Source organism: Neurospora hispaniola (genome assembly GCF_033458365.1).
Source record: "Neurospora hispaniola strain FGSC 10403 chromosome Unknown B0T23scaffold_7, whole genome shotgun sequence".
NCBI lineage: Eukaryota > Fungi > Ascomycota > Sordariomycetes > Sordariales > Sordariaceae > Neurospora > Neurospora hispaniola.
Window position 1 is genome coordinate 1,035,063 of NW_026944412.1, and position 24,307 is coordinate 1,059,369.

At 53.4% G+C, this 24,307-nt stretch overlaps 9 protein-coding genes and 1 non-coding gene across 10 annotated transcripts; 5 read left to right on the forward strand and 5 right to left on the reverse strand.

The window, feature by feature from the left end:
• Positions 1–139: 139 nt before the first annotated feature.
• B0T23DRAFT_323807 (uncharacterized protein) lies at positions 140–1,612 on the reverse strand (the record flags this gene model as incomplete). The annotated part of the gene is made up of 2 exons (XM_062835375.1): positions 140–1,323; positions 1,504–1,612. 2 exons carry the CDS (start codon positions 1,610–1,612, stop codon positions 140–142), a joined length of 1,293 nt encoding a protein of 430 aa, XP_062689771.1.
• A 903-nt stretch (positions 1,613–2,515) lies between these two features.
• On the forward strand, positions 2,516–2,604 carry B0T23DRAFT_t296. The gene has a single exon. It is a non-coding gene; the product is annotated as a tRNA-Tyr (tRNA).
• A 278-nt stretch (positions 2,605–2,882) lies between these two features.
• On the reverse strand, positions 2,883–5,133 carry B0T23DRAFT_386345 (uncharacterized protein). Its single transcript, XM_062837609.1, has 2 exons — positions 4,648–5,133; positions 2,883–4,596 (listed from the first exon to the last, which is right to left on the reverse strand). The coding sequence occupies exons 1-2, from the start codon at positions 4,818–4,820 to the stop codon at positions 3,129–3,131; spliced, it is 1,641 nt and encodes a 546-aa protein (XP_062689772.1). The 5' UTR covers positions 4,821–5,133; the 3' UTR covers positions 2,883–3,128.
• Positions 5,134–5,270: 137 nt separating this feature from the next.
• B0T23DRAFT_211134 (transcription-silencing protein Clr2-domain-containing protein) lies at positions 5,271–7,630 on the reverse strand. The gene has a single exon (XM_062833551.1). The coding sequence runs from the start codon at positions 7,473–7,475 to the stop codon at positions 5,664–5,666; it is 1,812 nt and encodes a 603-aa protein (XP_062689773.1). The 5' UTR covers positions 7,476–7,630; the 3' UTR covers positions 5,271–5,663.
• An 849-nt stretch (positions 7,631–8,479) lies between these two features.
• On the forward strand, positions 8,480–9,742 carry B0T23DRAFT_211140 (NAD(P)-binding protein). Its single transcript, XM_062833552.1, has 2 exons — positions 8,480–8,758; positions 8,823–9,742. Exons 1-2 carry the CDS (start codon positions 8,677–8,679, stop codon positions 9,722–9,724), a joined length of 984 nt encoding a protein of 327 aa, XP_062689774.1. The 5' UTR covers positions 8,480–8,676; the 3' UTR covers positions 9,725–9,742.
• Positions 9,743–11,015: 1,273 nt separating this feature from the next.
• B0T23DRAFT_211151 (uncharacterized protein) lies at positions 11,016–12,605 on the forward strand. The gene has a single exon (XM_062833553.1). The coding sequence runs from the start codon at positions 11,135–11,137 to the stop codon at positions 12,407–12,409; it is 1,275 nt and encodes a 424-aa protein (XP_062689775.1). The 5' UTR covers positions 11,016–11,134; the 3' UTR covers positions 12,410–12,605.
• A 1,589-nt stretch (positions 12,606–14,194) lies between these two features.
• On the forward strand, positions 14,195–16,235 carry B0T23DRAFT_211160 (uncharacterized protein). The gene is made up of 3 exons (XM_062833554.1): positions 14,195–14,875; positions 14,932–15,161; positions 15,216–16,235. Exons 1-3 carry the CDS (start codon positions 14,516–14,518, stop codon positions 16,048–16,050), a joined length of 1,425 nt encoding a protein of 474 aa, XP_062689776.1. The 5' UTR covers positions 14,195–14,515; the 3' UTR covers positions 16,051–16,235.
• Positions 16,236–17,426: 1,191 nt separating this feature from the next.
• Positions 17,427–19,643, reverse strand: B0T23DRAFT_343654 (uncharacterized protein). Its single transcript, XM_062835930.1, has 2 exons — positions 18,681–19,643; positions 17,427–18,608 (listed from the first exon to the last, which is right to left on the reverse strand). The coding sequence occupies exons 1-2, from the start codon at positions 19,326–19,328 to the stop codon at positions 17,640–17,642; spliced, it is 1,617 nt and encodes a 538-aa protein (XP_062689777.1). The 5' UTR covers positions 19,329–19,643; the 3' UTR covers positions 17,427–17,639.
• Positions 19,644–19,652: 9 nt separating this feature from the next.
• On the reverse strand, positions 19,653–21,533 carry B0T23DRAFT_211177 (acetyl-CoA acetyltransferase). The gene is made up of 2 exons (XM_062833555.1): positions 21,282–21,533; positions 19,653–21,220 (listed from the first exon to the last, which is right to left on the reverse strand). Exons 1-2 carry the CDS (start codon positions 21,429–21,431, stop codon positions 20,078–20,080), a joined length of 1,293 nt encoding a protein of 430 aa, XP_062689778.1. The 5' UTR covers positions 21,432–21,533; the 3' UTR covers positions 19,653–20,077.
• A 1,466-nt stretch (positions 21,534–22,999) lies between these two features.
• B0T23DRAFT_398352 (mus-8) lies at positions 23,000–23,702 on the forward strand (the record flags this gene model as incomplete). Its single annotated transcript, XM_062838356.1, has 4 exons — positions 23,000–23,041; positions 23,133–23,197; positions 23,281–23,505; positions 23,579–23,702. The coding sequence occupies 4 exons, from the start codon at positions 23,000–23,002 to the stop codon at positions 23,700–23,702; spliced, it is 456 nt and encodes a 151-aa protein (XP_062689779.1).
• Positions 23,703–24,307: the final 605 nt, after the last annotated feature.

A 24,307-nucleotide genomic window follows, 5' to 3' on the forward strand; every position in this document is an offset into this window, starting at 1 on the left:
CAACGGAACTAAGTACTTGAGTATAGGGAAATTTGTAGTCAAAAGGCTACTGAGCGACGTATCGGAACCCATAGAGTAAAGACAACAGACTACATCGTTAAGGTCTTTATCAAGTCATCATTCATCAACTCCTCCCATTTCAAGCAGCAACACCAACCTCTACCGCCCCCATCCTCAGTTCAGGAAGGCTTTCCTGCTTGGTAACCTCCACGACCCCTTCTTCCTGTTCTGCATGTACCAGCTCCTCTTCTTTCTCCTCCTCCTTCTCCTTCTCCTCCTCCTCCTCCAACTCCTCCGGCCCCATCGGGAACTCACTCCCAGCAATATTGCACTGCCTAAACAACCTCACCTCGCTCTCCTCAAACGCTCCCACAACACTATGCAACGTGCCCCTATTGTGAAAGATGACCAAATCGCCCTCCTCCCAGTCATGCGCATACACCAAGCCCGGCGCAATCCCTGGCCTCTGTAATCCATAAACAATCTCCCTCACTTCCTTCAAATCCTCCACCACCGTCCCATCCCCAAGGTGTAGCCTCCTCACCGCGCTAGGATGTACCTGCAGCGCCAGCTTCCCCGTCACGGGGTTCCGCCAGCACATGGGCAAGATCTGAATTTTGTCCTCTTCAATCTCGGGCAGGTCCTCCATCGGCATCTCCTTCCCCTCCGACACTAAGCCCAGGCCAGTGCTGCGTGACTTGGCGCTCGACATCCACACGTACGGATGCGGCGCATACTCGACGCGGGTCGAGCGCGCAAAGGCTTTTTGCGCTTCCGAGAGGATGTCGTACATCTTGTACCCGGACACGAAAGCGGTGGTGCCGAGGGGAACATCCAGCTCATCGCCGGTGCCGTCGTCGTAGACGCACGTCTGCCTGCGGCCTTTGGGGACCTTGACGGCTAAGAGCGTGGTTACCACGGGAGGGGCGCGGGCGACGCCGCCGTAGAGAGCGGCATCGATGTGCCACCGGTAGAAACGCGTGTGGGTGAGGTCGTGGGAGGCGGGGATGGAGGTGGAGTGGAATGTGCGGTGGTGAGGGTGGCGGAGCTGGATGTTGGACAGCCCTTCGTAGGTGGGGACGAAGCCGTTGCCGATGACTTGGACTTGGGGCTGGTGCGGGATGGTCTTGAGGTCGGGGTGGAGGATGGATTTGCTGCCGACCGAGCCCGAGTCGGTGTTGCCGTGGCCGTAGAGGGGGGCGGCGAGAGGGTCGAAGCGTTGCGTTAGTTCGTACTGGGCGCGCGGGCTGACGTGGGATTGGGACTTGATGACGAGGACTTGGTGGGTGAAGACGGCGGTGCGGAGGATGGCGAAATCGCGGTCTGTTTTTTTCATGAAAAGTCAGTATGGATGGGTTTGAAACAAGGAACAAAGCCAGGCTTCAAGCTGAGTGGTGGCCTTACCGAGGAGGTTACCGATTTTACGGGTATTCTCCCATGTGAATGGTAGATATCAAACTGCCATGACGACGAGTAACGAGTTTCACGTTGATGCAGCCTTACCAGTCAAGTTCTCAATGTCGACTCCTGATACCGTAGCTCCAAAGTCGAGCTTGGAGCCCTCGGGATGGGCAAGGGGGGTGATGACGGGTACGGTAGTGTCGGAAGCCATTTTGGATAGATTATTGTTTTGGTATGGTGTGTATGTCGAGTTATTCTCTTGTTCCCTGCAGTCGTATATGGTGCCAAGAAGTTGAGATGCACTTGATGCTATCAACTAACTTCAGACTGCAAGAGAACGGCGACAGGCCGTCATTTGTTACTTTTATACTTGAGATGCAAGCCCCCCCTCCTATCAGTTATCTGATGTTGCCGGCGTCTCATGGTGGAGTCGGCCGAGTCCGATGACGGCACAATGCACACATATGCGAAAAAGGCGGGGAGGCGGCGGGCGATCCTCAGGAACACGGGCATGCCAACGTCCGGGAAGTTGGGAACTTGGTCCAGGAGACAACGGCGATCACTGACTGAGTGATTGTTCCCCACCGCTGCAACCACCAAGAGATAACGAACGGGGTTCTGGCTGTATCTCCTTGGCGCACCTTCCATACCGGCCAACGCCGCCATCCGGCAAACAGCGATCAATGTTGCCCACCGCATTTTTCAGCCTTTATACACAGCCCGACGGCGGTTTGCTTCGTGTTTCTGCGTTATCAGTCTGTAGGTATCTGCAAAGGTTGAATGTACCAAACCGCATTATTATCTACACGATGGTTGATAAGTGAGTGGGCTTCCGTTGCTAGCTAGCTCCGTCATTGCCGATGTGACGCTACGATAAGGCCAAGGCCGGAATATCGCCACGAATTCATGACAGGCGAGAATTACAGGTCCATTTTAAAAGGAAGAAGACGACTTCGATGCATCTTGGTTGAAGATGGTAGAAGAAGATGTCGAGGCATCGTGGGGAAGACTAGTGGAAAAAAGGAATTGTTCGGCTACCTGCGGGTCAACTTCATACAGTCAAAATGGACATTATATGCTCAAAGTCTGGCTGGACAGAACAACCATTGAAAAACCCCTTGTGGTGTAGTTGGCTATCACGTTCGGCTGTAATTGTCTAGATTGTATACCGAAAGGTCACCGGCTCGATTCCGGTCGAGGGGAACAACTTTTTTTTACCTTTTTTTTGCTTCTTATGCTTTGCCGTTTCATCATTTCTGCTTGTGCAACTGTTCCCCATTTGCTCCGTCGTGTGATTTTTCTTTTCGTAGTTGACTAGCAATTTTCTTGTCTATCATTGTCACTCATCCTCAATTTTTTTTTTTTTTTTTTTTTTTTCTTTTTTAGGAATGTTGTTGTCCTTGAACATTTGATGATGGTTACATCACCAGGTCTTCAGTTAATCAACTTGAAAAGAACGTCGTCCTATAGCGTAGGACAAAGTGCATCGAAGTGAGCTGAATGCAGTGGCTTCTCATCCAGATAGAATTCATGAGTACTACGAAACAAATTACATCCAGCAATATCGGGTATCACCATCCTTCTCGTGGTCAAGGTTCATAAGGTGTCGCATCCTTAAAGATAAGATGCGGCTTGCGCTTCGCGATAGCCAAGATTGTATCCGCAAAGACTCCGTTTGCCCAAGCGAACCAGCTTCCTAAGTGTCGCAAAAATCATGTCAGCTTTGATCATGTCTCCCGACCATCCTGTCCTAGGCTTGAAGAGTTCTTACGCGTATAAGAATGCGACCAGTTCACATCAATGCTCTCATGAATTAACCCAAGCTTGCTCGTGTTCAAAACCAGGTTCAAGCACTTCATAATCTCATCGTCATCATCTGACGTCTGCGCCTGCACCAAAAGGCTCATAGGCCATGCATTCTGCAGGCCGATATGTGGGCCTCCAATGCCCATAAACTCTCTTCCCTCCAGGTAGTACGGATTGCTGTTCTTCTCCAGCAGCATCTTGCGCGTGTTCTGGTATGTCGTATCGCCTACCGAGACAAAGCCCATCAGCGGCAGCGCCAGTAAGCTAGGATAGTTGGCATCGTCCATCATCAAGGCGCTGCCGTAGCCGTCAACCTCATACGCAAACACGTCGCCGTACTTGCGGTGGTGGACCACACCGTGTTCCCAGATACCCTCCGTAATCGTCTTGCTCCATGCTTCCGCTGTCTCTGCCCGTGTCACATCCTTCTTATTCCCTGTCGTCCTCAACAAAGCCGCAGTCCGCTTGAGCTCCGTAGCCATCTGCGCATTGGCAGGGATGAAGAAGCCGAAGATGGTGGCATCGTCGCTGGGCCGGAACGCCGAGCGGATCAGCCCCGTTCCGTTGTTCAGCGGGTTGCCGATTCCGCCAAGATTCAGTGTCTCGGTGCCCGTGTCGGTGCGTCGCTGGAATGTGTACTGGTTGCGCCGGTACGAGCCCGTCTCCGGGTCAAACGTGCTCTTGCGTTGCGCCTCGAGAACGTCAAACACCGAGTCCAGCGCCTTGTACCACCGCGCATTGAGGAAGGCGGTGCTCTTGGTGTGGGCGTAAAAGGCGTTGGCCAGCGCGAGAAAGTGCGCGAGCGAATCTAGCTCGTACTTGCACTCAAAGACAAAGGAAGGGTCAAAGGCCGGGTGGACGTTGTCGTCTTGGCCGTTCAAGGTGACAGGTAGCCCGGAATGGGGCGGTGGCTGGAAGGCGTTGCAATAGGGCGACTCGATCACGTACTCGCTTTGGGTATTGATGGCGCCGAGGATGAGGTCGAAGATGGCCTTATCCTTGGAAGCCAGCTTCTGATACGGCTTCAGCTGGTTGGTGCTGTCACGTAGCCACTCGGCCAGAATGTCGCCCGTGATGATGAACGACTGCGGCCCTTCCCATTTGCCTGGGTCCTCGTACGTACTAGTCCATGGATCATCGTCGACAGGGCTGTCAGTCACCGTCGTCGTCTTCCTCTTTTCCTTACCGTCCTTGCCATTGGTATGGAATTTGACGGTGGTATCCGTAGTAGATGGAAAAGTGTTTTCGAAAAGACGTGCAAGGTCAGGGTTCTTCATGCGGGATGTGACATCCTTGATAACCTTCTCGATGGCGTCAGACTGAAAGGTCCGGCACCTAACATGAGGGCGCTGGAAGGGGAGGGAGAGAGGACCTTCGCTATAGGGCCGGCTGTCCACATGAATTAGCGACTGCGCCTTACCCAGGGCATGCTGAACTCACTGGGGATAAGTGGCATAGGATGCATAGTCTGGACAAGCAGTCTCGTCGAATTTGCCCTTGATTGGCACCTGGTCCATATCCCATTCGAGCTCTGATGCCTCTACCACTGCCGGCCTCAGCAGAGGTATCGACCAAGGCAATAGCAGCGATAGCCAGGAAGTGGCGCGAGTCATAGCACTGGCTGACGTATTTCTCAACTGTTGATTATATGGCTGCCAACGTGGTGATTGGAGCGGCTTCGCAGCTTGGATGGTTGAACTGAAGTGGTGGTGATATGGGGAATGCTTTTTGGACTCGCGATCCTTCTTGCAGATGAGAAGATTTACCCAAGCCAAGAACCAAAGCTCTAGGGCAAGAGGCTAATCATGGGTAAACCGAAACCTCGAAAAAATGAAAAGGAGCAACAATACAACGTTCAGCTTGTCAACCTCCACTTGGTATGTATGAGCGAGTGACGTCGGAGCGAGACGGGAACTCGAAACCGCCATGTCCACGAGACCACTAGAATAGTGATTGCCTCCCTGCAGTTCCCTAACGTGTAACGTCTTGGCGGGGAAATAGAGTTCTGTTAGTTGCTGTCAGTGATTTCTTGCTGTAGCGGGGTGGCGGGCACAAGCCGAGTGGGCTCGAATGTTTTTGTTCCTACTAACAGCATACTAACAACAGGAGCAAAGTGTAATTACACCAAGCCATGCTAATCAGGGCGCAACATCCTGCACACATTCTTCATAACCAAATCCCTTCCTGATTACAACAATTATCTGTATCGAGTTACGAGGAGGTACTCTCCCAGCAAACCATTCCAGACCTTCGTCCTCTGCCACCGATTTCAGAATCGTTTCGTACTGACTAGATCGCGTAGTTCTTTTGCATGATTCTTGATGCTTGATATGCCTCGCCGCTCGTTGTCCTCTGTTCAAGCATCTTTCACATTCAAATGCAAACCCATGCAACGTTATTTAATACATCGTGGGATAGCCTGATATCCTAGCCACGTCGCTGAAAAGTCAACTTTCCTAGAAATCCTCGTCCATGCCCTCCGGTGCGGCGAACATCGCATTCACAGCCATCCCCAACGTGTCAGCGCGCGTCGCTTTTCCATTGAATCGACCGTTGCCGCTATGGGCTCGGTTGTTCAGGTATGCGTGCGCATCCTCCACAACCCCTTTCTGGACCGACGCTGTGAACCGCGCCGGGTCAATAATGTTCATCAACCGATGCGTCACATAGAACCGGCCTAGAGTGTCAACCTCAGTCCGCACCGCGTCCCGCTCAACTAACGCCCACCCCCAGCGCGCCTTGTTGTACTTTTCGATCTCGTTTCTTGACATGACCTCTTCAATAAAGACTGGACCCAAGGACTCCGGCGCGACCACGTTGGGTGGCATGGGCGGAGTAGACCGGACGGTCTGGAAAAGATTACCCTTAAACCGGATATTCATCCCGTGGGTATCCGTAGCAATCTCCGATACAAGCATGACAGCGTTCGTCTCAGTACCACCATTGTTCTGGCCGTTACCAACATGGCCTCCAACGACGCGTACAGGATCCCCAACACGGATCATCTCAGCCCCGAGATAGACGCCTTCATGAAAGAGGGTATCTTGGGCGCCACTGACGTTCGAATTGTTCAGTTTGTTGAATGTGGAATAGCAATCATTGATGTACTTGGCCGCCAACTTTGACGCTTCGAGTCCGACGGTCTGCCTGGCGATGTCTAGCTGACTGGGATCCGTGAGGCCCAGACTCTGACAATATTGGACCGAGAATGTCGGCCAGTCGATCGAGTCGTATGTCCGGTTCGCCAAACTCGAAAAGTTCTCGCCAACACCTGGGACACTAAACGTAAGGAACGGGCGCATGGACTTGGCGTCGATATAGAAGCTTTGTTGTCCCAACGTCCGGTGGCCCAACGGTGCCACCAAGAAGTTAAAGGCCGCGTCTGGCGCAGGGCCTGGCGTTTGCCTCTTGGGAGCAATCGATAGGATCACGCCGAGCCTCCAAGCCTGATGCTTGTACCATACCAACTCGCCTGCGCGGAAGACATTTGTGAGACTTGTAACCCCTGGGGCCGCAAATACCTGTGCCTGAGGGTTGCCCTGAGCTTGCTGCTGTCCCTGTTGCTGGTGTTGTTGCTGTTGAGTTTGTTGCATGATTTGTTGCGCCTGTTGCGCCTGTTGCATCTGTTGATTTTGTTGTTGTTGTTGTTGCTGCTGTTGCTGTTGCTGTTGCTGTTGCTGCTGCTGCTGCTGCTGTTGCTGTTGCTGTTGCTCATGCTCTTTCTGCTGCTGCTCCTGCTGTTTTTGCTGCTGCTCTATTTGCTGCTGCCTTTGCTTTTGCCCCAGTACCTGTTGGATTTTCTGTGCGTGTTGTTGATCGGTTTGCCTCAGCTTCTGAGACTCGATCATCTTGCAGCACAGATCGCAGGAACACTGACTGTAGCCAGCGTGGTTGCTGAGCAGGAAGAGGGCGTGCAAGACGAAGTCACCGGGAGTCCGATAAACAGCCTTGCGGCCAGCCGGGTGACCGTATAGGTAGTAGTCTCTACCACCGTCCTTTCGGATGGCGCATCGCAGCTCGTACCCCTTGGGTAGAACGGCGAGCTTGTACTGCTTGTCGATTGGGAGGCCGAGTTGATGCTGCAAATGACCACCGATGATGACTTCCCAACGTTCAAGCTGCGCAACGTCCTGGTCCTCCTTGGGATCTAGTGCATTGTGGTCGAGGTTATCGTATCCCTTGCCATCACTGCGTGCGATTGTTAAGCCAAAGTAGAGGTTCTTATCCTTGTCGTCGTCTTGGCCGTTGGAAGCGGACATGGTGACCATGATAGGCGCAGGCGGCGTCCTAATAACTGAGAATGGGTACGTAAAAGATGTCCTTCGCGTGAACCGTGAAAATCAACACTGTTGATTTGATAGGTAATGAAATGAAGAAGGTTAAATGTGGGGAAGGGTTGCTTAAGAAACGATCTCAGCGATGCTGCTGCTTCAGTTTGGAGCTGCACAGTGCAATGGACGGGCTGTCGAGATCAGACATAAGTAGCAGAAACACCACCACTGCAGGTACATACGTACAAGTAGGTCGGAAGCCCTGAAGTAGCACTGGCCACCTGCCCAACAGGTCTTGGGACGTGGTGTGTGTTCCCCTGCCAGCGCAGCAAATAACGGACGGAAAACTGACGGAAAGGAGGTTCAAGTCAGAGACACTTGACTACTAGGCAGTATCTGACACTTCGTTGGTACAATGTCCGTTGCGAGTTCCTGAAGGTTCAGGGAAATGTTTGGCTGGAATTTGGCAAACGTGACTGTCAAGATCGAAAGAAAAGTCAAGAATGGAAAGTGAGCTCAACGCTGCGCCATGCCACGGTCCAGGTCGTTCAGGAACGCACACAAGCACGGACCCCAAGTGCCCCACCATGCTGAGCTCGGGCCCGTCAGGTCGCGGGAGATATGGATGGTTCCACTCATGCACAACGCTCAGAGCCTCAGACCGTACCCCCCAGTCCGCCCCTGAGTGTGTACAAGATAATGGAACTTGAACGCATTGTGATGACTCGTATTATGTATGACCCAAACCACCACCCGCACACCAACCTTCAAACAGACCCAATTCAATCTGCCATTTCTACCTGACCCACTTCATGCTGATGGGGCCAGGGGTATGAGACGGGATGTTCGCGGAGTTAAGCCCAGGATAATCGAGTGCCGCACACTACAATACCCGAGCGGACCGGGAGCGGCCGCGGCACCGCATCGATCGGCCTCCGATCCGCACACATCGGCCTTTCGTCCGCACACATCGGCCTCTCATCCGCACCAACTATCACACTTTTGGCCTACATTTGAAGTTGTGGACCTGTACAATAACCTTGGCGATTTGTAATTGCGGGCTATGGTTCAGAGATATAAGATGGCTCCTTCTGCCGGATGGTTGGAGCGGGCTTCACTACGATAGACAGACAAACTTCGACATCAACAATCCAATTCCCTTCCAGCGACCCATCACCAAGATCAACCGTGCAGCACAATGTCGGGCATCAACTTCGGTTTTAACACGGAAGGCCTCGAGGTGGTACGCCATCTCCGAGACCAAGTGTCCGGACGTACATGTAGGTTCAACCCAGCTAGCTCTTCCTAGAGCTCCATCGCTAACACTACGTTCCTCACATTTAGTCCTTATCACCGGCCCGAGTGAGGGAGGCCTCGGCGCGGAGACAGCCATCTCGCTTGCCCATGCCAAGCCAGCACTGCTCATCCTCGTCGGACGCTCCCTCAGCAAGATCCAGCCCACCATTGACGCCATCCACGCCGTCAACCCATCCATCGCCGTCAAGTTCATCGCTGCCGACCTTACCTCGCTGAACAGCGTACGTGAAGCAGCCCGCAAAATCCTCGACGACGCATCCATCACCCACATTGATGTCCTCATCAACAACGCTGCCGTCATGGCTTGCCCTTACGAACTCACCGTTGACGGTTTCGAGATGCAATTTGCCACGGCCCACCTCGGCCACTTTGTGCTGACGAAGCACATCTTACCCAAGCTCAGAGCATCAGCCGGTGCGGGCAAGCCCCAGACCCGCATCATCAACGTCTCCTCCCTGGGAAACACCCTCGGCGGCATCCGCTGGGACGACCCCAGCTACACCAAGCGTCCGGAGGAGTACAAACCCTGGGACGCCTACGGGCAGGCTAAGACGGCCAACGTGCTCTTCACTGTCGCGCTCAACAAACGGCTACTCGCCAAGACGGGTATCAGGTCGTATGCCCTGCACCCTGGCGGCATCTATACCCCCTTGCTCCGGTACATGAACGATGAGTTGATGGAGGAGATTACGCAGAGGGTGATGAAGGGAGAGATGCAGTTGAAGACGGTACAGCAGGGTTGTGCGACTACGCTGAGGGCGGCGCTGGATCCGGAGCTGGAGAAGGAGGGGGAGGACGGCGTGTTTTTGAGTGATTGTCAGTTTACCAAGGACCCGGAGCTTGTGGCGCCCCGGGCGCTTGATGAGGAGGATGCGGAACGGCTTTGGGGGTTGAGTGAGGAGTTGGTTGGGGAGAAGTTTGAGCTTTGAGCTGGGGAGGTAATGGGAAATGAGAACAAGGTGGGCTCATATCGTGGGTAGTTGAATAGATGATGGAGTGGAACATGACCATAGACAGTTGAATGCGATGCATCCATCTCTTCTTCTTGAATTTGGGGACCTTTACCCACGTGCAGATTGTCTATGCAGAAGTCGTAGTGATGAAACATGTTTTCACCTGTGACAGATCAACATTAATTAATGTCCGAATACCTCCCACCACTATCGTTCAACATTTGCACAAACTCATCACCGGACTATCGACGCACTCAAGACACAAAGCTAGATTCAAGGGGTTCGCTCGCTTGTTATTGACCACGAAGCTGTAGGGGGTTGTCACTCAGACGCCTTGCAATGTCAACTTACTTATAAACGATATGAGTGTTTCCTCCGCAAATATCTCCACTCGTTAATCTCAAGGGGATGGGGGAGTTGATGGGAAAGGAAAGTAGTGTGATACCCAATCAAAGAGGCCCGCAGTCTCTATGGAGAACTGATCGTAGCCGCATAGGACTGCTACACGGGTGGCTCCGTGAATGGGATGTGTAAGTCACTAACAGAAATGGCCGTAATTCTCACCAAAACTGTTACTGGCTATGCACACCCCCCGTCCGGAGCCAGCTCCCGGGTACCAGAGTGTCACGTCCTTGGCATGTCGATCAGGATCCATATATCACTGAGCTTATTTTTTGTTAGTTTGCCCACCTTTGTCCGTGTGAAACATAGATCTTCGCTGGATGGACTGAACGATTCGCAAAACCTCTTGACGTCCCTGTAGATTGATAGGTTTCATCGCATTGATAGGGATCAATGTCTAAAACAAACGGCCACCGCTTGCTCCTTGGCAACATGGGTTCAGGAGGTGGCTCAACGAAGTGAACGACATAGCATACAGCCTTACACTACAATCGCCAAACCCACGCAACTCCAGCCACTCCGCCAGGTCAATAGTTCAACGATACTGATGTTGAGCCACAGCATCTTCTGCTCTTGCGGTCAGAGTATCAGTCGGCATCTCATCATCACCTCCCCGGATGATAATGGATGGATGGAGACACTCTCCAACCCACATCTCCTGTTCCATTACCCTTGGAGGACGAACAGAAGGAGACAGGTGGTGTGGAAAAAGGTCCGGACACTCGCTGGGTCTGGTTTGGAATAAGCGCGTCCGGACTTTGTTTTTCCACACCACCCTGGGAGAATGATGATCTTGACTTCAAGTCCACCGAGAAGAACAACTACATAAGCCCGTCCTTTCCCTCCCGTTTTCAAGCTTAGGTCGTCATCAACACAAGCTTCTCATTCATCACACTCATTACCAACTCAACAGCCACTAACTTACTTACTTATTAACATAACCATTTTAAACACTCAACCAACCAAACACCACCACCATCCAAAATGAAGACCACCACCTCTTTCTTCGCCTACCTCCTCGCCGCCTCGGCCTCCACCGTCTTTGCGGCCGCCATTCCCCGCTCCAACAGTTTCTCGCCCGTCCAGCAGGCCAAGGCTGCTCTCGATGACGTCTCTGGCAACGTTCCCGTCGCGGGCCACTATGTGCAGCAGGTGAAGGACATCGTTCCTCCGGTTGATGGGGCTTCTGAGGTTCCCACTTCCGCTCACGCCGCTGCTGCCCCCGCTGACGCTGCCGCCCCTGCTGCCGAGGACGATTTCGCTGCTCCCTTTGCCGACTTTGCCGACGCTGCCCCTGGCGTCCCCGCTGCTAGTGTCCCCGCTGGCGCCGCCACCCCTGCTAATGCCGCCGCCGCTCCGGCCGAGGCCGCCGACAAGGTCAACGATGGCGAGAAGGCCGCGCCCGAGGCGCCCTCCGCGCCTTCCGCCCCTTCCATCCCCACCATCCCTACCACGGCTGAGGTCGCCGGCAAGGTCGACGATGCCGCCAAGGCCGTCACGCCCGAGGGTGCCTCTGTCCCCTCCGTTCCCGCTGAAGCCGCCGGCAAGATCGTTGATGACGCCAAGGCCGCTGTGCCTCAGGGTTCCTCCGTCCCTGCCGCCGCCTCCGGTCCCGTTGAGGCCGCCGGCAAGATCATTGATGACGCCAAGGCCGTCATCCCCGAGGGTGGTTCCGTCCCTACCGCCGACTCCGTCGGTGAAGCCGCCGGCAAGATCGTTGATGACGCCAAGGCCGCCGTGCCCCAGGGTTCCGCTGTTCCTGCCGCCGTCTCCGCCCCCGCTGAGGCCGCCGGCAAGATCATTGATGACGCCAAGGCCACCGTGCCCGAGGGTTCCTCTGTCCCTTCTGTCCCCTCCGTCCCTTCCCTGGTTGACGCCGCCGCCGAAAAGGTCAACGATAGCGCCAAGAACATCGCGCGCGGTCTTGCCGGTCTCCCCTCCCTCAACGACGCTCCTCTCGGGGGCGATGTCGTCAACCAGGTCGGCAAGATCGTCGATAACACCGCTGGAAAGATTGCGCGCCGTCTTGCCAACCTCCCCACCATCAACGGCGCTCCTGTCGGGGGCGATGTCGTCAAGCAGGTCGAAAAGATCGTCAATGACGCCACTAAGAAGATTGCGCGCGATCCTGCCGGCCTTCCCTCCATCAACGGCGCTCCTCTCGGGGGTGATCTCGTCAACTCTGTCGGCGGGCTCCTCGATAGCGTCAAGGGCGGCGTGCCCGTCCTCAACTCCCTCGGCGGCGGTCACCGCGTTTAAATAAGTGGGTGTGAAGAAACGGATTCATGATTGCAGGAATATAGTTGAATGAGGAGTTGGGAAGCAGAAAATTGGTGGGGTGATGGAGGATTTAATGACATGGGGGATGAGAGTGCACGCGAGGATACCCGGTACCTACCTAGTCATATCCCGATAATAGTTATTTTTAATGGACAATTGAACCTTTCAACATTTCGTCTGCTCTTCGAATCTCTGGATAGTGATGCTCGCAACAGGCGAAGATGAATTGACACGTGTGAATGGTGTCTGGTTGGTGTGTTAAAGAACATCCTAAGTACAGATTCTGATGGTTGCCTGGGGCAGCTGCCGCGACAAAAAGTCTGTGATAGATGGGGGTTAGGGTTGGACACCGCCAAGTCCCCCTGACATCTCACCCTTTTCTGAACCTTGACAGCTTCCTTCTGAGGCGGTGATCTGCAGACGCCTTTCTGTACTTTTGGCAGCCGCGGCTGTCAGATCCAGGTGGTTCCGGCAGGCAAACAAAGTGGAATGTTCCGCGCATCAAAATGCTGCTGTGGGCAGGCGGGCGAGAAGCGCTAAGTTCCGATGAATGACCTCGCTATCCGACAAGTCAGGTGGAAGTCGATGACAAAAGTTGGAGTGAGGGATGGGGGAGTTCAGATCATGCACGGACTGGCGCTGCAAGACAGGGGTAACGTATTTCCTGTTCCCACCTTCCCATCACATCCAAAGAAATGCCCTCAACTACCTCAAACATCATCATCTTCACTTCCACACTACCTCCCGCCCTTGGCGCTACACTACACACTGCGTTACCGTTGCACACCTCTTACCTGTCGCTTCCTTCCCGGGTTTCCTGCAAATTATCATACTCTGATCGGCCGACGGCGCCAGCAATCCCTACAAAGAGTGCTTCTTAACGGTGTACCCGGACACTTGTACTGAGAGCCGTCCGACTGCGTACTGTCGCCAACGACCCCGGGTCGCCAGATGTAGTGTAAATCAGCTTCAGACTTGACATGTTGCCCGGTATTCAGTCGTCAGTACCGGCCATTCCCTGGCTGCCTGCAGTCCCCAAATCGGCCAAATTACCTCTGACTCTCTGAGGTAGGAGTTCCAGGCCCGGGCCCTGTTCCAGTGGGCCTCCTTTTGCTCTTTGACCTCCCGTCATCGCTTACCGTGGGGATCGCCGTGGAGATTTGGGGAAAAGGCCCCAACCCCAAAGGGTGGACGACAACAACAGGCGAGGTGTACATATCCTGGAAAAGGAATGCCACGCCCGTCCCAAAGAGCAGGCATTCACTGGTCGGCAGTCACATCTCATTCCCCAATGGCCGTGAATGGAATCGCTGTAAAAGTCCTCATTTCATCGGCCCCTCTGGGGTTAGCGGCTCAATGTCCAACACCCCCCGTTTATTGGTCGCAAAAGAGGTGTTCCTGGCATGAACCCGTTACAATGGGACATCACCCACCGATGCCACCTCAAGCCCAGCAGCCCACCCAGTGCCGAGATGAGGCGCCCAGGGACCCCAAAGCGGTAGACTCGCTGATTGGTCACACCCCCTGAGTCTATCGCGACCTGCAGGTAGCTTGTCTTCCCCTTCCACACAACTTCCTGTTGCTGGCCCGCCCCGGGGAGATACCTTGAGTGAAAAACGCCAGGACATGGGGCACGACATGGGCTACGACATGCTCGGCTCCTCGTCAACCCATCCCAATCCCATCCCATTCCCCCGTCTGGGGTTTAAGCCTGGCCTCCCCCCCCCCCCCCCCCCCCTTGTGCACCAAACCCCCGGGACAAGCCTTCTCTTCTCTCTTTCTGTCGCTCTCTCCATCTTTCTTCCCTCCACGGACCTGGGTTGGAGCCTCACAGTCGTTGACCTTGGCCCCTCCGAAGCTCGACACGCCTCGGCCTCTGATGTCCGTCAAATCTTCTCACGATCGTTCCGACCCGACCTATTACGATTTATGTCCTATGAACACCGGCTTGAATTTTGAATAGAGAAAGTGTCAGGGCTGGATATCAGTTGAACGACAGCCGACTTTGTATCAGAGTTCATATCCTGACGTGCTGAGCTCCACGACCATTGGATATTGAGGACACAACCAACCCCTACCGCCAACATGAAGCTCTCCACATTCCAGACCGCCCTTGGCGCGGCCTCATTATTTTTCAGTGCTCAACCTGTCTCTGCCGGTCATGGGGGTCATCGCCATCTCCATGGACGTCCCACGAGGAGACACAGTCGTGTTGAGGACACCATTGAGAGCTTTGAGATGCCTCAGCTGCAAAAGAGAAAAACCCAATGCTCATTGCCCGACCACCCCGACCTTGTATATGTCCCGGGAGGCATGAACAATGGTTTCGCCATGAGCCCCGATGAGCCATGCGAAGACGGAAAGTGGTGTCCGTATGCGTGTGTTCCTGGAAAGGTTATGGCACAATGGGAACCCGACTCGACCTACGTCTATCCCCAGTCAATGGTGAGTTGATACATATCTCAACATTATGAGATTCGGAGAGCTGATGCATAATCAAGAACGGCGGTCTGTATTGCAACAAAGGAACGCCTGAGAAGGCCTTCGACGACAAGCCATACTGCGTGGATGGAACCGGTGCTGTTCAGGTAGTTAACAAGGCTGGAAAGGTTGTGTCCTTTTGCCAAACTGTCTTGCCTGGTAATGAGGCCATGATTATTCCCACCGACATCCAGGGTCAGTCCAAGATCGCTGTGCCTGGACCCTCTTATTGGGACTCAACCGCTGCGCAGTAAGCATACCCACAGATGATGGTGTTTGTGACTCATGAAGCTGACTGTCTCAGTTACTATATCAACGCGCCTGGCGTCTCGTCTGCCGAGGGTTGCATTTGGGGCAGCCCAGGCAAGCCCATCGGAAACTGGAGTCCCTATGTTGCTGGAGCAAACACCGTTTCCGCAGGTGAGACATATCTGAAGATTGCCTGGAATCCCATTTACATGGACTGCGACTGGAAGAAGACGAAGCCTAGCTTTGGCGTCAAGATTGAGTGTCCCGCTGGAGGTTGCAATGGTTTGCCGTGCTCCATCGATCCCTCCAAGCACGGTGTTGGAGGTTTGGAAAGCCCAGTTTCCACTAAGGGTGTCGGCGGTGCTCAGTTCTGCGTTGTCACTGTTCCCAAAGGGCAGACTGCCAACATTGTGGTGTTCAGCATCGATGGTTCTAGCGATGATGAGCCCAAGACCTCGACCACCAGAAAGCCTGACCCTCCCAAGACTACCTCAACCAAGGAGGCGCCCCCGCCGCCCAAGACCACCAGCACCATGGAGACGCCCACTACCACATCAACTCCTCCTCCCACCACCTCTTCTTCTTCGGTTCGCATGTCATCAGCTCCAGTATCCTTTGTAACCAGCACGGAAGAGTCTTCTGTTTTGTCCTCTGAGACACCATCGGCCTCGAAGCCCGCGCTCTGGGGTGGTGTCTTCAAGGAGACCGGCACCGATTCCACGCCTACCAGTGAAGCCTCCGAGACAACGGAAGCACCGGTACTGACGGAAACCGAAAAGCCCGCACCTGTCTCAACCACATCGAAGAAGAACGACGGTGCAGCTCAAGAAGGTGGCGCTGCCATTGCAGGTTTGGTTGTCGCCATTGTCGCAGCTGCAACCCTTCTTTAAACTGCTGTCTCCACACGGTTTTCGAAACCTGGTCCCTGGTGTTTGCCAGGAGGCTGATTTTTGCTTTCTTTGTATACGATGTTGAATTATCCTCTTCACCATATTTCGCGGCCGATACACGAGGTACATCCGGTCGAATTGTACCTGACTTTTGCTTCTTTTCTTCGATTTTCGGAAAACGGCGACGAATAGCAATGACCTGACATGATATACTTCTCCAAAGCGACCACATCCGCCCCGTCAGCAAGAACTCGTCAAAACCCGGAAGCCGACAAAAAAAAAAAAAAACCACATACTTTTTGAGATTACACCCCATACACACGCTTAGTACCTAGTGTCTATTGTTATTTCTGCAGCCCCATCAGCGTGCTAAAGGCTGCTGCCATCTTGCGCCCTTCTTCTCTGCACCAGTCGTTCTTGCTGCTGCAAGCGACATATTGTTTTATTCGACGACTTAATTTCGGTATTGATGTTTGTTACGAGGATATCTTTTTTTCTGTTCGGCGATATACCCCCATTGAAGCTATTGGTCATTCTGGTCTGCGCGTTGGGTGTGGCGATTTTTTGGCGATATCTTCTTCTTGTTGGATATGTTTTTCTTTCTTTTGAAAATGACCCTTGAGTGTTGTTTGTGATCAACACGTGAGGAGGAAATTGGATGCGGCTGGAAAGTGTGAGGTGGGAGGCCACGGTTTGATTATATGATGGATGTCGAAACGTGATAAAGGGAGAAGGAAGAGTACACGAACAGTGATGAGGTTCCGTGGCCGGAGGCATTGGGAAAGTCCGGTAGACCAAGGGTTTCGATTTCCGATGTGCTCGGGAGGAATGGGTTGGGTATTGGATATTATTCGAGATGTGACGCTGAATGAAAGAGCAAACGATGTTCGTGACGACGAATATTTAAATCCCAAACCTTGACAAAAATCATACACCAGATGGTGATAATGGCGGTTTACTGAAGATTGGAGCTTGGATTGAAACGAAAGAGCGATGCCGAAGATGACGACGAGGTGACTGTTCTCGCCTGGATTCGGAGCTTGGGAGAGGGGAAAAAGGTTAACCTTAAAGAAAAAGGAGAGGGAGGGGAGTAGTATGGACACGAAGAAAAGGCACTGCAAGAAAGAAATCTTCAACCGACACCACTCGAAACATTTGTGAACACAAGGCGGGTACTGTCATACACGTCCGTAATAGTCGACAAGGTTGTCAGCTCCTCGGTCCACGTTGGCTCTGAGCCCCTGCATCAAGTGATTGATACGAGCTCGCACTAAAAATAACAATCGTCTTCGTATCTATCAGTACACATTCCCACAAGGTCCAGACCTTTCAATCTGAGGCAAAACCAACTTAACATTCACGTTCATGGATAGTGTCGAGTTGAAAAACATCATATTACATATGTATGGCCTATGAAAGTCCATATGACAAATGTGATGCTTCAACTTTACTGATACGGTCTAGCGTCATGTCGGCTTTTCTATAGCAGGATTGCAAAGGAAGAAGCAAAGGAAAAAATAATAGAGCAATAATCGTCCCTCCCTCTTCATGTTTAAGCACCTTAAGTCCCTCCTCTTACATCCCCATCATCAACCCATTTTCACCCACCCCGGTACATCTTCGAATTCACCCGGTGGCTCATTCGTCTCACCCGCATCCGCCGCCGCCAGCTCATCCTCGTAGTCCTCCCTGAACCGGTCCATGATACTCTCATACGGGCACGGCCAACCGGCCGCCACCGCGTTTCCGCCCTTGCGCTTGGCGCCCTCGACCGCGAACTTCTTTTGTTGGCGAGCAATGAACCCATTAAGTAGGCCCGCGTAGACCAAGCCCGCGACGATCGACTCCATGCTGTCGAGATCCGGTTGCTTGTTTCCAAAGATCAGGCCCTCCGACGGCATCAGCCGCTTCGGCTGTCCGCCTGGGGGAGGGGCGAGAGCGAGAGCGGAGGAGCCAGCGGCAACGGGGACGTAGCCCTCGAGGAGCTTCTGGACATAGGTGGCGGTGACCACAAGGTCGGCGAGGGAGAGGGCGGGGGCGCGGTTGGTCATCATGTTAGGATCGTTTCCGGTGGCGCCTTCCCATGTGAGCAGGAACGTCTTGCGCGTAAAGGAGCGCCAGACGAGCGGTTTGAGACGGTAGAGAAGAGTGAGGTAGAGGCCGCGGTCCCAGAGCCAGTCTCTGCTGGCGTTGAGGGCCTGGTGGAAGGCGACGAAATTGCCGGTCCGTATGGCGGCGCAAATTGGTATGAAGATGTCGCCGAAGCCGGCGGCCTCGGGCCGCGAGAGAAGCATCTGTGAGGGAAAACGTCCCAAGAGAAGGTTCGAGGGAACCCAATAGATTAGAATCTGTCGGCGATGCTTGAGGAATTGCGGGTGGCATTGCCGGTAGGCCTCTTCAAAGCACCAGTGGGCACGCATGTAATGGCCATGGTCGAAGTTGAAGCGGCCAAGATAGTATAGAAAGGTTACGCGTTGTGATGCCGGGTATAGGGAGAGTGCGGGCCCGCTTGTAGAGAGGTTGGTAAACATTTGGACGGCGAGTCTTGACTTGTCGCACTGCAGTAGGGTATGTTCATGAGTATTTCTTTCTGAAATCATCTTACGAGAAGGACGAGCAATGGGACTTACAGCAAACAGCAATTTCAGTGTCAAGTTTGCAAACAGATAGACGGCGATCTTCTTCCCCTTTGGAGGCGACCAGCGAGTACTTGATCGATCTGTGAGGCACGATGTAAAGATCTTTTGAATGATATCTGCGGCAAGCTCGACGATCGATTTCTTCTCGCCAGCTTCATCGCCAGTCATATCGCCCTGGATCTGGGCCATAAGATGAGGTTCCTTTGTAATGCTCATCACCAACTTGGAGAGCGCCTCTGAGAGAGACATGCTGGTTTGTAGAAGCATGATGCCATATGTTGGATTAGCAAGTGCATTTGCACATGATATGAGCAGGTCGCTGAGCCGGCCATAAAGTTTGACGATGTCGTTGAAGTCTACATCGCGCCAGTACTTCAAATACTCCTCCATGAACGAATTGAAGCCAGGCCACGCCGAGCCTCGTCCTTCTGGAACGTCATCTTCTTCTGGCAGATGCTTCTCAACAAGCTTCTCGATATTGTCAGAATTAGGGGGACAAGTTGACCTCAGTTGTTGCCCAAGCTCATAATAATGTGCAGCAACATTCGGCTCGACGAGCAGCCAGTTGCGGAGCTCGTCACCATTTTGAGTTTGTACGAACCCGCGTATGCTGGTCAGAAATTCCGCGATGAGGCTCATAGCTGTGGTATTTTTCTAGGTGACGCGCTCGTGACCGGTCGGGTTGTCTTTCAACCCAGCTTCCTCCTCCAAGGTCGTGGCCCGGCCGCGCCAGGGCACACACCAAGAGCGAAAGTCAGTGTGATCTTGTAGAAGTATGGATGGCGGGGTGCGTCGTAATGTATTGTCGTGACCTAATATGTTGAGACTTAAGTCGTGGAAAAGCTAGCGCTGAAGTAGCAATCCCGAATGATGCAATAAATAACTTGTTGTAGTTCTTGCTCGATGTTTGATATGTTGAAGACAAAGGTGCAGACCGTTTCGGTGAAGCTGCGCGATCTCAAAGGTGAAGTTAAGGTGAGTGTGTTTGCACTGTGCTGCATTGATCTCAATGCGCGTCCGTCTTCAGACTGAACGCTGAAACCCTAACCCGAAAGCTATAACTGTGAATACCCTGGCGTGCCTGGGATCTTTGTTGCACGAGTTGAATTTGTTCACCTTTACTTATGCTCAGTTGTGGATTTACATCACTACTACCCAGATCATCAAGCTCAACATGGCACTGCAGTTTCCTTACTTCTTCAAATACATTCTGTCGCTTTTACCCAACAAGATGCAGCTGTAACTATGTGCAGACTGGCCCTGCTTCTGGCAGCGAATCATACCATTTGTCCATGAAAGAAAGCCCAACCAACTCCAAAGCTTTGCAAATCTTCATCCTTATACAAGAATTCATCAAATACCCACCCGCAACTCCTCGATGTTCCCGTTTATACCGACTCGATCCTCTGGACGACCATCGCGGTGGCCGCACCTCCACCATTGCAAATAGCAGCTACACCGTACTGGCCAGGCTGGAGCTGATGAAGCAAGGTAACGAGAATGCGGGATCCAGAGCTACCCAAGGGGTGGCCAAGGGCAATTGCGCCACCAAGAGGGTTCACCACAGCGCCTTCGAGACCCAGAATCTTCTCGTTGGCCTTGATGACCGCGGCGAAGGCCTCGTTAAACTCCCAAATGGCAACCTGGTCCTTGCTAATGCCGGCACGCTTAAGGGCAAGCTCAACCGCTTTAGAGGGCGCAATAGGGAAGTCGATGGGGTCCATAGCGGCATCAGCTGAACTGACAATACGGGCAAGGACCCTTGAGCCCTTGCCGAACTCTTGCGCGAGCGACTTGTTGCCGAGAACCAAAGCACTGGCGCCATCGTTGAGGGTAGAGGCGTTGGCAGCCGTCACGGTACCGGTGCCATCACGGACGAAGGCAGGCTTGAGGGTGGGAACCTTGTCCAGCTTGATGTCGTTGTAGCCTTCATCCACCTCGATGATCTTGTCACCCTTCTTGCCCGGAACGGTGACCGGGACAACTTCCTCAGCGAACTTCCCGGAAGCCCAAGCCTCCTGGGCGCGCTTGTACGACTGGATGGCATACTCGTCCTGCTGTTCGCGAGAGATCTGGAACTTTTTGGCAGTGTTCTCGGCGCAGTTGCCCATGTGGAACTCGTTGTAGACGTCGGTCAGCCCATCCTTGATAATGCCATCCTCCATCTTGATGTGACCGAAGGGGGGCATGCCGCTAGCGCGTGGAACGTAGTACGGCGTCCTTGTCATGTTCTCCATACCACCAGCGACCTGGGCCTCCGCGAGGCCAAGCTGGATGTTTTGCGCCGCGAACACAACAGCCTTGAGACCGGAAGCGCACACCTTGTTGATGGTAATGGCCTCTACGTTGGGGGAAAGGCCAGCAAAGATAGCGGCCTGGCGCGCAGGTGCCTGGCCAACAGACCCCTGGAGGACGTTGCCCATGTAGACATCGGTGATCTTCTCAACGGGGATACCCGACCTCTTGACGGCCTCCTTGATGGCAACGGCACCGAGCTTGGGAGCAGGAACGGTGGTGTAAGAGCCATTGAACTGGCAGATGTTAGCACAAGCGCTGTGTTGTGGAAATGGCTGTTTTTACGGAGCGCGTTACCTTGGCCGTTGGTGTCCTCACACCACTGAGAATGTAGGCATCCTGAATCTGCTGACGGAGAGCAGACTGGGTGGAAAAAAGACGAGCGCAAGCGACACGGGAAGTGCGCGAAGCCGAGCCAGCGGCTGTCCTGGCGTGGCTAAGAACCATTTTGAGTGTCGGACGCTGGTGACGATGAGTTACAGGACGTAGGGGCGGTACTGCACAGCGCAGATGTCGGAGGGGAACCTGGCGAGAAGGAAGAAAGGAAGATGGCCGAACGGGGAATGAACAACAGCACAACAGGAGAGGCAACACAAAGACAGGAGCAGGAAATAATTGGGAGGAGGGACAGAATCACAGGGAAGACTTTCTTCTATTGTTTAAAAATGATTAATAAAACTACCAGTTGGGGAGGCGATAGCTGGTCTCTTCCTCTCCTTCCCGCTTTCTTTTCCTCGGAACTTGTCAGATGCCATGATGGCACCGGTCGGCTTGTGACGGTACATGTGTGGAGAGGATTCACACCAAAGCGATGCTTCACCCCGCCGATTGAGCGCCAAACAGTGGCCGCCACCGTGGTTCCTCCGCGGGGACCCCAACGGGCGCAAGGGACACAGAAGCTTGGTATCCGGGGTTTCCCGTGGAGCCTGCCGCTGACAGACAGGGGAAGCTCCTCATCCACTACAACTGAAGAATGCCCTGCTTGGGTCATGAGCCCATGAGTGCCGTACCCACGGGCGGATGGAGAAACATCAGATGGAGCCAGAGTTGAAGCCGTAGCGGAGGGGAAACGGTCAACGGATCGATTCGGGGGTGGACGCTCTCCAAGCAGTTCATTCACTCTTTCCGCAGCCTCCTGTTGCCAGCGCCGGCATCATAGCTGTACCGGATACAGCCCGCATAAAATCAGGGATCAAAAGGCCAGGGCACTGCACGCTCAAGAGTCGTTTCGCATCACTTATGATCCATCCCAGTCGCGCTTGTCCCTGCAATTGCCATCCCGCGCGCGTCTTTGGATGTTGGGCAGAAGCGAACCACTTTACACGCGGGAACAAAAGCCGAGCTTCCCAACGCGATTTGAGGTGTTGCGTTGGTTCCAGGCAACGATCCTATTGCGGCGTTGAAGTGTTTTCGGGCAGCTGCCGGGGGATGCCACAGGAGACAGCTTGATCAAATCACTGATTCAACCCGGACAATTGGCTGTCATGCCACAGTTTCTGATGTTTTCTTTGGATTCATTTGTCAGTTCGATTAGTTAGATGTTTGGCTGGACAACCATTCGGCGGTGGCGTGATAGAAGGTGTGTGACTGTGGTCCATCAGCTGGCAGTCACCTCGCGCACGAGCCACCAGTCGCTTCATACCCAAGTGTAATTGGCTGAGAATCAGAAAAGTGCTACATACTTAACAATCCGGCGGCAATTGCCAACCGGGGCAGTCACTGTTCATTGCCCCTGCCCTCGGCGCGCGTTCTCCTAGCTTCTTTGTGACGCCCCCTCCGGGCAATCAGTTGGGTATGATAAGATAGCGGTCGTTAATGCGCGTTCACTTGTTGGCTCTGCTGGTTTCCGTCATTCATCTCCGCCCCTTCAAAACAGTTCGTTGATTGTCTCTTCGTTATTCCAACCACGAAACCCATCTCGACTTTGGACAAAGTATCGCATCGATCCTACGTACTCCATCAACCTTGTAGCTTTCTCTCCTGGGCCGACTTCATCATCCATCACCAAAGCCAAAATGTCAACCGCTGCCCGCCGCCGGCTCATGCGAGACTTCAAGGTGCGAGACATCATGAGCCACCCCGTTGGGTTCACACCGCTCGATGATTTGGCCGCCATGAGCACAATATACTCACCATGTTCCTCGACAGCGCATGCAAACCGATCCTCCCGCTGGTGTTTCCGCCTCTCCCGTACCCGACAATGTTATGACATGGTAAGGAGAACGGTCTTTGCTGCGGTGTCGTTATGGGCGGTCGACCCCCGGCATGGCAATGACTGACATGAGTCTCCATATAGGAACGCCGTGATCATCGGACCCGCCGATACGCCCTTCGAAGATGGCACCTTCCGCCTGGTGATGCACTTTGAGGAGCAGTATCCCAATAAGCCTCCTTCGGTCAAGTTCATCAGCGAGATGTTCCACCCCAATGTTTACGCCACTGGCGAACTCTGTCTCGATATCCTCCAGAACCGCTGGAGTCCTACGTACGACGTCGCGGCTGTTCTTACCAGTATTCAGAGGTACGACTGCATAATATCTTGTTGACGTTTATTTTGCATTGTGTTATTTTGCTGACCAAACTGTCTTGACTAGTCTGCTCAATGACCCGAACACAGGATCGCCTGCAAACGTCGAAGCCTCCAACTTATACAAGGATAACCGCAAAGAATACCACAAGAGGGTCCGGGAAACTGTTGAGAAGAGCTGGGAGGATTGAATAGTGACGACGCTCATCACCACGGGGCCCTCGATGGCAAAAAGCCAATGATTGATCTGGGTGCTGCAAGTCGGTGTTGATATTGCTCACTGGGCTGTTCGATACAGATCTCTTGGCTATATCAACAGTCAGTTGTCGATCGACGACGAGTTGCGAGATGATCCACACTCGAGGATACCCGGCGGGTTGGCCTTTTAGGGCGTGAGGGTGGAACGGATGTCGTGATATTACATTGCATTTGGGAGGCGTCGTTCTTTCGGGGCGTTTTTGTTGTATTTCAAATATCCGCATCTCTCGCCTATTGATGGCTGAGAGTCAGCCTGCTTGTCTGCAATGGAGAGAGCGGGAGTGCTTGGTTTTTCTCACTCTTTAGGGCGGTTGTCGGGTTTGGAGTTTAGGCGCTCGTATCATACCAACACAAGCATATCTGGCGAGGGCAGTCCCTGGATACCTCAACTCACCCCAAAAAGCCCTAGATAGCGTTCTTTTCCTTTGTCTTAGAGATGAAGAGATGGCATAGTGTCTTTCACTGCAAAAAGCTCACCGTTTATGTCGGCCGCCTTGGATGTACGAGTTTCCAGAGAGTCTTGCATTTCTCAGCTTTT

Coding starts and splice junctions, on each gene's coding strand:
- B0T23DRAFT_386345 (XM_062837609.1), bottom strand. CDS start 4,820: ATGACTCGCGCCACTTCCTGGCTATCGCTGCTATTGCCTTGGTCGATA. Junction 4,597..4,647: donor TCCTATGCCACTTATCCCCA/GTGAGTTCAGCA, acceptor TCATGTGGACAG/CCGGCCCTATAGCGAAGGTC.
- B0T23DRAFT_211134 (XM_062833551.1), bottom strand. CDS start 7,475: ATGGTCACCATGTCCGCTTCCAACGGCCAAGACGACGACAAGGATAAG.
- B0T23DRAFT_211140 (XM_062833552.1), top strand. CDS start 8,677: ATGTCGGGCATCAACTTCGGTTTTAACACGGAAGGCCTCGAGGTGGTA. Junction 8,759..8,822: donor CCAAGTGTCCGGACGTACAT/GTAGGTTCAACC, acceptor CCTCACATTTAG/TCCTTATCACCGGCCCGAGT.
- B0T23DRAFT_211151 (XM_062833553.1), top strand. CDS start 11,135: ATGAAGACCACCACCTCTTTCTTCGCCTACCTCCTCGCCGCCTCGGCC.
- B0T23DRAFT_211160 (XM_062833554.1), top strand. CDS start 14,516: ATGAAGCTCTCCACATTCCAGACCGCCCTTGGCGCGGCCTCATTATTT. Junction 14,876..14,931: donor ACGTCTATCCCCAGTCAATG/GTGAGTTGATAC, acceptor TGCATAATCAAG/AACGGCGGTCTGTATTGCAA. Junction 15,162..15,215: donor TGGGACTCAACCGCTGCGCA/GTAAGCATACCC, acceptor TGACTGTCTCAG/TTACTATATCAACGCGCCTG.
- B0T23DRAFT_343654 (XM_062835930.1), bottom strand. CDS start 19,328: ATGAGCCTCATCGCGGAATTTCTGACCAGCATACGCGGGTTCGTACAA. Junction 18,609..18,680: donor CACTGAAATTGCTGTTTGCT/GTAAGTCCCATT, acceptor ACCCTACTGCAG/TGCGACAAGTCAAGACTCGC.
- B0T23DRAFT_211177 (XM_062833555.1), bottom strand. CDS start 21,431: ATGGTTCTTAGCCACGCCAGGACAGCCGCTGGCTCGGCTTCGCGCACT. Junction 21,221..21,281: donor TGAGGACACCAACGGCCAAG/GTAACGCGCTCC, acceptor AACATCTGCCAG/TTCAATGGCTCTTACACCAC.